An 11,860-nucleotide genomic window follows, 5' to 3' on the forward strand; every position below is an offset into this window, starting at 1 on the left:
TATATATATCAGCAAATTCTTGCGAACAAGAATCAGTGACGAAGCTGGAGTTGCGCTGTGGCTAGATACTTCAACAAGACAACGACCTTAAACACCGCTCAAATTCTACCAAAGCATTCATGCAGAGGAACAAGTACAATGTTCTGGAATGGCCATCTCAGTCCCCAGACCTGAATATCATTGAAAATCTGTGGTCTGTTTTAAAGCGGGCTGTCCATGCCCGGAAACCATCAAACCTGACTGAACTAGAGATGTTTTGTAAAGAAGAGTGGTCAAAAATACCTTCAACCAGAATCCAGACCTCATTGGAAGCTATAGGAAACGTTTAGAGGCTGTTATTTCTGCAAAAGGAGGATCGATTAAATATTGATGTAATTTTTCTGTTGGGGTGCCTTACACTTTCTGTAAATCCTATGAACTTCATTTGACTTCTTAAATATCACTGTGTTTGTTTGCTATATGATATATTTAATTGAAATTGCTGTTCCGAACAACCAATGATCCATAAAGAAAAATCTTGAAAATGACCAGGGGTGCCCAAACTGTTTCATACCACTGTAGGTGAGAGTCCTGTTTCTTTTTTTCTTTGTGTTTTCAAAAAGCTGAGCTTGCCTTTTTCTACTAAACTGCACAAACTGTGTGTAAGCTGCCATGTCAAAGAAAAAGTTTTCTAAAGTCAATGTAATCACCGTTATATACATTTTATATATTACGTTTGCAATTTTTTTTTTTTTTAAAGTTGGTAAAATTACCAGAATTTGGAACGATGAGGTGTCCTCCCTGATTGTTAAAGGATCCATGAGCCAAACAGGAGGGATCTCTGGTCCGGGCTAAGCTCTGGTTACAGAGGTTCATCGTGTCACTGTTTTCCATCAATGACTGTGTTATCTGTCAATCGAAAAAAGCATTTGCAAAGCGGTTGAAACAGTCATTTCAATGGGACAAAGAAGCTGAAACTGACAAACTACACTTTGTATACTTCAGGTTTATCATGGCTTATCAGTAATACGGGACGATAAACTTAAAAGTATTTGCTAAAAATATTGTGTACAGGTATGTCAAACAATCTGAGTTAACATTCTATGATGTGGTTGATTATGGCTGCCAGACAGGAATTTGTAATCGGGCATTAAGGATTGACAACAAACAGCATCCAACTACCTAAGCACTGATGTTGATAAAATGATAGTAGAAATGAGTGTCAGACATCGGCAGACACCACAATACCTTAGGAGAAAGTTTGGAGGTGAAGTCTCCACCGAGGTCATCCTGTGGTGTAACCAGACCAGAGGAGTTGTACACTTTAATCTTCAAGTTGGGGAGAGGGTCCAAGAGAGGGGAGTTAGTCATTGGGATTTTATCGGAAACATCATGAAGCGCATAGACTGGACCTCGATACATGGCAGCTGCATTTGTCAAGTCAGGAGGCACGGTGAGAAGATCAGCTGCAGAGAGAAGCAGAAGAGAGAAATAAACGAATAAGAAGAATAGAAGGAATTCGACAAAAACAGGAAACAGTATGTATGTTTGGAGTTTAATGTTGTGCATCTAACAATGGAACGTTGAAGAACACTGAAAGAACATTAAAGGGAAATACAGCACTGAAATCAGACATACGCAAGAAGAGGTTGTGAGAAGTTACCCACGTCCATGTTTGTTACCATTACATACTGTACCATTAACATCATATTCTTTCTCATAATCTCATGTACTCCCTCACCTCCTCTGGGGTTACCCCCAACATCTTCATGTCCTTCATTACTACATTAATAAATCTTCCTGAAGATCTTTTATTTGTCCTTCTGCCTGACGGCTACATTTCCAGCACCCTATGTTTAATATATATTTCACCTCTGCAGTAATGATAATTTCCACTCGTTTCCATATTGGTCATTCCATATAAAAAAACCCTTAGCGGGAAGCTCAGCTTTGTTGTGTTATCTTTTCCTTGTTTAACAATTCACTGATTATCACAGTGTCCATGTTGTGTATGGATGTCTAAAACCTCAGCAGTCCAAACCTCCAAAATCTCAGCAGTTACCAGCGGAGGGCAGAGGTACAACCTTAGTATTTTTACTAGACAGTCACAGGGAACCATACCAGGACAAACAACAGTTCACACTCACACTTTTACAGCTCAGTTAGAGTGAATAATTCAACTAACCTTGCATGTGTTGAAGACTGAGAGAAGAAATAAAAGCAAATAAAATGAACCAACGCCATGAATTTCCAGGGATCAATATTTTCTTACACCCCTAGTTACCACTGGGAATCAAACTAGCTATCTTTTTGCTCCAAGGCAACACAAGCAAGCAGCACTAAAGTCATTCAGTCATTAAACCATTGTTTTGACTCTGGAGCAGTATCCTCTTAATTTTGATATCACTAACCATAAATTTTAATTTGAACCTAAAATAATGTTTTGATTGATATTCAATTGGCACTGGCTTTTGCTGGACTTCATTTACAATGCCTAAGTATTGTAACTAGGAAATACTCTGTCTACTTGATGTAGGTATCCAGTGTATGTGTGTTCCAAAAGCAGAAAAAAAGAAAAGTACTTATAATCTGCAATTATATGCTTTTCATATCGTAGTTTTATTTTTTATTTTTATTTTATGTATATTAAAAGTATTTAATTGTTCTTGTTTATAATTAATCACATATATTTTTCTATTTTTTTATTTTAACATAATATCAAGTTAAACAATCTAAAGAATAAGTTTATATATTTTACTGAATTCGTATAAAAAACGTAACATAATCAATGGACAATTTCACTGTAAAGTGATGATACCGTTAATGTATGCAAATATATTCATTTTCACATGCAAAGTCTTACATGTGTGTTGAATATCAATGACTTACAAACATACAGGTTACATATACTGTATATGGAGTACATGGGAGGGAATTATCAAGTTTTTCTGAGGTTTTCTTTTCTGCACAGCAGGGAAGGGTAGTATGAGCCATTGGGTAAAGAGGTGAGAGCTAATCAGCTCAGCATACTAATGTCTGTGCATGTAATATTCATCTGATTATTTTATTGTCAAAGAAAACGTTACAAAGTATCTTACGAAGCAGGCAGCACAAGGGAGACTCTCTTTAGGTAAAGCAGGTTTAATAACCACATGCAAAAACAACAGCAAAAAAAACAAAACAAAAACAACCTAATTTGTTAATACTATGCGGCCAAGACTTCTCAAAAACATGAACTTCTGGGCAAGAGAAAAAAAAAAATTTAATCTTCAGTACATCTGACGTCAACATGGGTGATCAACCTGGGACCATGGCACAGGTTTGGCTGTAAATACATGACAGATTCATTAAGGCAATCAAAGAATTTAAGGTTTTCTTAAATGTAAAATTCTATCTAAAGACAGCACAAAACAGATTAACCACAAATTGAACTGAACAATCACCCCAAAAAGTCAGAGTAAGGGAGAGAAGCAGAGGCGGCCAAAAATTGTACTTAAGTAAAGGTACTGTTACTTCAGAATAATATTACACAAGTGAAAGTAAAAGTAAAAAGTAGTCATCCAAATAATTACTTGAGTAAGAGTAAAAAGTACATGGTAAAAAAACTACTCAAGTACTGAGTAACTCTTGAGTAACATTTATTTACAGAGGAGAGTTTATCCCATCAACAAAATAATAAAACAAAACAAATTAATTAAATACCTTAAAATAAAATAATCTTTAGGTAAGTTAAAGTAGCTACATCAATAAAAAATAAAAATCAATGAAATTAAATGAGTACATAAATAATTAAATATTTACGATATAACTTTAATTATAGCATTCGTTACTACCCACCTCTGGAGAGAAGTATACTGTATATACCCGGGGGAACCAGGTGACCAAAGTCAAGTGAGACTAATCACAGAGACACAGGTGAGTGTGATCACCCAGCAGACAAAACAGAAAGGGAAAACATACAGCCCAACAGAATTTTTTTTTTCTCCATTTACCTTTAGCGCTCACTTTATTCTATTGCACAGCAAAAAATATCTGTAATACTGTGGTGGGTTTGATGGGAAACAATGATTTCCTGAAATCAATCAATTTTAATAAATTTTCCATGAATTATTTCCAATCATTATAATTATTTTGCTTTGTTTGGTCAGCTAGACATTCTAATATTGTGATTTTAGATTATTGGGAGCCATTAAATGCAACTTGTGTAAAAACTGAGAAAGTGAATCTGACCCATTTGACAGTTCTGTTGAACTGCTGCAGGCTTTTCCAAATCAACAATACTTTTCCTAAAGAGCAGAAAACAAAGGAGGGTCGGCTCCCTACTCAGATTAGTTCCTCTTTCAGTTCCAGCCTGTTTAATTGTAATTGTATTAACAATTTGTCAAATAGCCTGGAATCACCTTGTTGCTTTCTCAAAAGTCAATCTATTCCAATTTAAAAATACCTCGTTATCATGCTGCAACACCACCGCACTCACACACACACGCTCATATTTTGTCTGTCACATATCACTCTTCTGCTCTGTGTCACCAGGCTGCTTACCCTTAAAGCTGATGGGTATTCCTGCCAAATCATCCCTGCTGAAATTTAATGAACCACTAATGAAAAGCCAACATGAGAGAGAGAGGAAGGGGAGAAAATGAGAGGTGGAGGAAGAAAAAAAAGGATGGATGGGCGAGGGTCTGTATAGGTGTGAGATAGAGATGGAAAGTCAGAGAGCAAGAAGGGGGTGAGGAGGGGAGGGAGCAAGGGATTACAGGGACATAATTCTTCATTAATAGTAATTGGAGATGGCCGCACCACAGAGTGACGAGCATCCTAATGGTGCACTGATAAAATACACACACAGACCAACACAGCAAACAGCAAATTAAGCTGACTGTTAACTCATTTGCATTGTATTTTCTCTGACCTTACTCTATTTTTAAAATATATACCATGATATGAATCACAATAGCCCGACCACAACTGACCACATAACACACACTTTGAATTATTTAGAGGCAGGAAAAAGATTCAGTTTTCAGACGGAGGAGATAGTGTCATTTTTTTTCATCCGGGCATCTACGTTTATATATTTTTTATTGAAGCAGTATATTAATGCAGATAACCGTAATTTAATTTAAGATTATTTTTAATAAAGGGAGAGAGTGCAAGGATTTCTCTAATATAAAACATGGCGTTGTGTTAATATAAGAGTCTTTTTCAATTGTAATAGTCTTCCAAAACACATTTAACAAATATTGAAGCTGGGAGAACTACTTTCTTTAAGTCAATAAAAAAAAAAAAAAGAAAAAAAACAATAAAAGCCGAACCCATTGAAATTAAACCTTTATTGTATCACAACATGTAGGTGGCATTGAGATGCATTTCTAACCCAAAGTGGCGGGGGTGACCCTCCGAGAAAGCACAAAAGATATTTCAGGGGCCACACCAAGGGAAACTTTCAGTGTTTGCTGTTGTCTTACAGTGGCGATCTTGCCATGATTTATATACATTGGGGCTTCAAAATACAAGCTACCCAAAATACCAGTTTTCCAAGTTACGAGTAAGCAACTTTTGCAAGATGTTCCTTGTGATACAAAGAAACATCAAGTTACGAGTGCTTAACAGAACTCAATTTTTTAACACTGTTGCACTCCCTGTCCCTCGCTTCGTTACTTTACCCAGCGCTTTATTTCTCTCCTTCCCTTTCTCTCAGTGGGAACCACTGCAATAAACAAACACAGATTTATAATAAAAACATTATTTTGACCAAGTAGCATTAACTCCCCCTACAGGTAGGATGGAGTAACACATTTCAGCGAAATGTGTTACTCCAACCTTAACGTGGTGGAGGGGTTTGAGTATCCGAATGAACCTAGGAGCTATGTTGTCGGGGGCTTAACGCCCCTGGTAGGGTCTCCCAAGGCAAACAGGTCCTAGGCGACGGATCAGACAAATAGCGGTTCAACCCCCCCTTTGTGATGAAGAAAAATACAGCAAAGAGGTTCACGTCGCCCGGATTGGGGTCACCGGGGCCCCACTCTGGAGCCAGGCCCGGGGTTGGGGCTCGCGGGCGAGCGCCTGGTGGCCGGGTCCTTGCTCACGGGACTCGGCCGGGCTCAGCCCGAACAAGCGACGTGAGTCCGCTTTCCAGTGGGCCCACCACCCGCAGGAAGGCCCACAAGGGGCCGGTGCCTTGTGATTTGGGTGGCGGTTGTGGGCGGAGACCACGACGGCCCAATCCCTGGACAACCACTCTAGCTAGGGGGACATGGAATGTCACCTCGCTGGGGGGAAAGGAGCCTGAGCTCGTGCAGGAGGTTGAGAGATACCGACTAGATATAGTCGGGCTCACCTCCACACACAGCTTGGACTCTGGGACCCAACTCCTTGAGAGAGGCTGGACCCTTTTCTACTCTGGAGTTGCCCGCGGTGAGAGACGGCGTGCTGGCGTAGGCTTACTTATAGCCCCCCAGCTTGCCAGTCGTGTGTTGGAGTTCTCCCCACTGAGTGAGAGGGTCGCTTCCCTGCGCCTTCGGGTCAGGGACAGGTGCCTCACTGTAGTTTCGGCCTACGGGCCGAACAGCAGTGCAGAATACCCGGCCTTCTTGCTGACACTGAGAGGAGTACTGGACAGTGCTCCTCCCGGGGATTCCATCGTCCTGTTGGGGGACTTCAACGCCCACGTGGGCAACGACAGTGACACCTGGAGGGGCGTGATTGGGAAGAACGGCCTCCCCGATCTAAATCTGAGTGGTGTTTTGTTATTGGACTTCTGTGCTAGTCACAGTTTGTCCAAACAAACACCATGTTCAAGCATAAAGGTGTCCACCAGTGCACTTGGCACCAGGACACCCTAGGCCGGAGGTCAATGATCGACTTTGTAGTCGTGTCATCTGACATCCGGCCGTATGTATTGGACACTCGGGTGAAGAGAGGGGCTGAGCTCTCAACTGATCACCACCTGGTGGTGAGTTGGCTCCGCTTACGAGGGGCAAAGCTGGACAGACCTGGCAGACCCAAACGTATCGTGAGGGTCTGTTGGGAACGTCTGGCAGAATCCCCGGTGAGGGGGGCCTTCAACTCCCACCTCCGGGAGAGTTTTGAACAGGTCCCGAGGGAGGCTGGAGACATTGAGTCTGAGTGGACTATGTTCTCCACTTCCATTGTTGATGCGGCTGTTCGAAGCTGCGGTCGTAAGGTCTCCGGTGCCTGTCGTGGCGGCAATCCCCGAACCCGGTGGTGGACACCGGAAGTAAGGGAAGTAGTCAAACTTAAGAAGGAGTCCTATCGAGCCTGGTTGGTTCGTAGGACTCCTGAAGCAGCCAAAAGGTACAGACAGGCCAAGCGGACTGCAGCTCGGGCAGTCGCGGAAGCAAAAACTCGAGTCTGGGAAAAGTTCGGGGAGGCCATGGAGGAGGACTACCGGTCGGCCTCGAAAAAATTCTGGCAAACCATCCGGCGCCTCAGGAAAGGGAAGCAGTTTCCCACCACGGCTGTTTACAGCGGGGGGGGGGAGCTGCTGACCTCGACTGAGGAGGTCGTCGGGAGGTGGAAGGAATATTTCGAGGAGCTCCTCAATCCCGTTGACACGTCTTCCGAGGGGGGAGCTGAAGCTGAGGACTCAGCAGCTGATCCTCCAATCTCCTGCGCTGAGGTCACCGAGGCAGTCAAAAAGCTGCTCGGTGGAAAGGCGCCGGGGGTGGATGAGATACGCCCTGAGTATCTTAAGTCTCTGGATGTTGTGGGGTTGTCTTGGCTGACACGCCTCTACAGCATCGCGTGGCAGTCGGGGACAGTACCTCTGGACTGGCAGACCGGGGTGGTGGTACCTCTTTTCAAAAAAGGGGACCGGAGGGTGTGTTCCAACTATCGGGGGATCACACTCCTCAGCCTCCCGGGAAAAGTCTATTCCAGAGTACTGGAGAGGAAAATCAGGCCGATAGTCGAACCTCGGATTCAAGAGGAACAATGCGGTTTTCGTCCTGGACGTGGAACACTGGACCAGCTCTATACCCTTCGGAGGGTGCTTGAGGGTTCATGGGAGTTTGCCCAACCGGTCCACATGTGTTTTGTGTTTTGAGTCAGCTGAGGTGGCTTGGGCATTTACATCGCATGCCCCCCGGACGCCTCCCTCGGGAGGTGCTCGGGTGCCGTCCCTCTGGGAAGAGACCTAGGGGAAGACCTAGGACACGCTGGAGCGACTACGTCGCTCGGCTGGCCTGGGAACGCCTTGGGGTCCCCCCAGAAGAGCTAGAGGAAGTTTCGAGGGAGAGGGAAGTCTGGGTGTCCCTGCTCAGACTGTTGCCCCCGCGACCCGGCCCCGGATAAGCGGTTGAAGATGGATGGATGGATGGATGGATTTCAGCGAAAATGTTTGTCACCTGCTTCTTGAAAATCCGAACATGTCATGCTAGCTAGGTAAATGTTAGCATTACTAACATTTACCTAGCTAGCTTGACATGTTCGGATGTGTTCGAAATCAGCATCTTGCTGAGACGTCTCTAATGTGTAAGTGCACCTGAATTAGACTTCTGTCTGGATACTTATTGTCATCTACATTTACAAGAATAGATAGACAGCAGAGAGTGAATCATGGCTCCACTTAAACAGGAAGACAAACATAAAAGTGTGGAGACATAGCAATGGAAAAAAAGAGACATGGAGACAGTGATGAAGAGGGAAGGTTGTTGATAAACAGGAAATATGATTAACCTGAATTTGCAGATGGGAGAGTAAGAAAGAGTGGAAAACAGAGGGAGAGGGAGACGTGCTGTTGGAGGAGACGGGTCTCTGGAAGAGACAGACATGAATCCAAACCAGCTTAGACTGACAGAGACGGGCAATGCAATGAAATCATGAGCTGTAGAGAAGTAAATGTTTTCTACAAGTTGGGATAAAAGAAATACAAAGCAAAGGGGTTAACCTGAACTGAAATATGGTCACATAAAACACAAACACTGCATAGATATAGCACTATATCATCACTTTAACTTTTTTAATAAGCTCGATCAGTCTGTCGGAAAAAAATTACCATTTCCAGAAAAATACCACCACCTTCAGTAAACAGTGCTGTTTTAAACAGTCTCCACCATGAACAAGACAGTGATCAGGGCAACATTCCAGTTTGTTTTGTGCTAAATGTCGGAAAGAGGAGAATTTTTTTTGCTTTGTGGTGCTAATGTGTTCTTTTTTTTTTTTTAAGGTGTCAAAGGACATCCACTGAACACAGTCACCTTGAGTGCACAGCATGCACATGGAAAATCTTTAAACTCTTCAAATGTATGAAAGGTTAAGGGAAGTTTTGAGGTTAGATTGAATAAACGATAGCAAGTTAGATTAACTTTATTTTTGCTGCCAAGTACTTTGATAAAAACTTGAGACATTAGCCAAGCAGCCAAGTATCCTCGCCACATCAGGAGATAATATGTCATCTCCGGACTGACTATTTTATTTTTAAAATTAAGCCCTGACCTTTCACACTTCTACATCTATCCTAACATATAACTGTGTGGTGCTAATAGGACGGAAGTATTTGAGCTGATAAATGAAAAGTCTCTTTCCTAATGTCATATTTCATAGTGAAATATCATAAAAGTGGGATGAACTTGTACGACCTGTCTGCTTTTCATCCAATCACAGCTTGGGCTGCAAGGAAGAACATACACGGCAGAGACAGCATGCTGATGGGCCACTAATCAGTTTTCAGTGTGAATTATAAGAACATGTATTGAAAAATCTACTCCCGTAAACAGGGACCTTTCTTCAACACGTTCCTAGTGTAGCCTTTGAACTAATGAATGTTTAAATGGATCAACCTGTACAAGGATTCTCTGCTTATCATCCACTGTCAGCTAGGACTGACTAAACCTCCCTACCTCTACCGACCTTCAACCTTCTCAGAATAATTAAGGATGATGAAAATTCACAGTGTGAACAACCAGAAAATCCTGCATGGGTTTAGTTTCTCACTGTGCTACACTGATCACTCTGTGCACCCGTCAGCCACAGCAGGTGACTGCTTTTAATGTTGCAGCTGCTTTTTTTTTTTTGACTTTGTCAAAAAGTCATGCATATTTGTTTTATAGCTTATAGAATTTTACACACTGTTACAAGTTGTTAAACGTTCACTCCACTTTACACACTAGACAGGAAGTAATCTGTTGTTGCTGTGCGCGTCATTTGCATTTGCTTCAGTTAAACATAAATTTTTAGGCAGATTTTGTTCAATAAACCATCGCTAATGGTCCTTACCTGATCTGGCCGTTTTGATATTGACCGACTGGACGCCTCCATTGAGCGCCGAAGTGTCAATAATGACAGAGTCAAAGTCTCGATGTGTCTTGCGGTAGACAAAGAGTGCCACGATGACAGAGATGACCAGGCACATGATCACCGCAATGACGATACCCACGTAAAGAGCCACATCGTCAGTACTTGGAGCAGCTGGAGGTGAAACAGAGAAGCACAGAGACCCTCCATTAAATTGTTCCCCCCTTAAAACACAACACAATTCACAATTTAATTAAAATTAGTAATAAAATGAAGCTTGGACAATTCAATGAATCAGCAGAAGATTGTGTTCTACCGTCACTTTTAACTTCTACACATTCCATTTTTTACCTCACATCACCTATCGCACTCAGAGGACATTTCTAATTTCAAATAAAACTAGCCCTGCAGCTCGTGTAATATGTTAATTTGACTAAACAGAGGAAGAGCGAGGCACCTTTCATAAAACACCAGAAGGCTACAAACTTTTACATTTCAATCTTCTTCTTTTTCTTTCGGCTTTGTCCCTTTTTTTCAGGGGTTGCCACAGGAAATCATTGATTTCCATCTCTCCCTCTTCTCTGTATCTTCTACTCTGACTCCAACTATCTGCATGTCCTCCATCACTGCATCCATATATCTCCTCTTTGGTCTTCCTCTCTTTCTCCTACCTGGTAGCTCCATCTCTAACATTCTTCTACCAATGTTTCCACTGTCCATCCTCTGCACATGTCCAAACCATCTCAATCTGGCTTCTCTAGCTTTTTCTCCAAACCTTCCTGTCTGTGTTGTCCCTCTAATGACCTCATTCCTGATCCTGTCCATACATCATGGCTGGTCTCACCACCGTCCTGTAAACCTTTCCCTTCACCTTAGCTGACACTCTTCTATCACAGATCACTCCTGACACTTTTCTCCAGCTGTTCCATCCTGCCTGTACTCTATTCTTCACCTCTCTTCCTCAGTCTCCTCTGCTCTGAACAGTTGATCCTAAGTACTTAAACTCCTGCACCGTCACCACCTCTGCTCCTTGTAGCATCACCATTGAGGGTGTCAGAAAATATACGCAGGAGCGAACATTATTGTAAAGAAAAAACGAAGGCTGTTAACTGTCATCTGTGTCAGCGTCTTCGTTTGGGCTTCGTAACAGAAGCCTGAGAAGATGATCAGAGCGTTTAGGAGGCATCTTAGGGCGTTAAATTAAGATCAACTTTCACCAAACACAAGAGCACTAACTTTACCACAACGTACTGTAGTGGCAGACTAACACGAGGAGATGCTGAGAGGTGCTACGATGCATGAGCCAATCAGCGTGAGGAACACAATGTGTTTGATCTCCTCTAGGTAAACAGAGCTACCAGCGATGTCTTTTAGTTTATTTTTACTGTTTAAGTTATTTAAGGTTAGAAAATGTTTTTTTAATCCTGAAAAAAATAAAAATATTGGAAATAAAAATATATATTTACCGTAAAATACCGCAATATAGCGAAACTCTATAACTCTATTGAACGATTGTAATATTAAAAAAAAAATCCAAGGTACTGAGGGAGCAAAAGGACAACCGCGATATAGTCTTGGAGACTCTTGCGAGATTGGAATAAAAAAAAAAAAAAAAAAAAAAAAT

The 11,860-nt window shown here is 42.0% G+C and overlaps 1 protein-coding gene across 1 annotated transcript in view; it reads right to left on the reverse strand.

Moving 5' to 3' along the window:
* LOC103398184 (netrin receptor UNC5C-like) overlaps positions 1–11,860 on the reverse strand; it is a 215,439-nt gene that overhangs the window by 21,827 nt on the left and 181,752 nt on the right. Inside the window, exons 9-11 of the mRNA XM_008336705.3 lie at positions 10,219–10,410; positions 1,228–1,445; positions 753–888 (exon numbers count right to left, since the gene is read on the reverse strand). Of these exons, the coding sequence (XP_008334927.2) occupies positions 753–888; positions 1,228–1,445; positions 10,219–10,410 (546 nt within the window). The remainder of the gene's footprint in view (positions 1–752; positions 889–1,227; positions 1,446–10,218; positions 10,411–11,860) is intronic.

This window comes from Cynoglossus semilaevis, chromosome Z (genome assembly GCF_000523025.1).
Source record: "Cynoglossus semilaevis isolate Cse_v1.0 chromosome Z, Cse_v1.0, whole genome shotgun sequence".
Taxonomy (NCBI): domain Eukaryota; kingdom Metazoa; phylum Chordata; class Actinopteri; order Pleuronectiformes; family Cynoglossidae; genus Cynoglossus; species Cynoglossus semilaevis.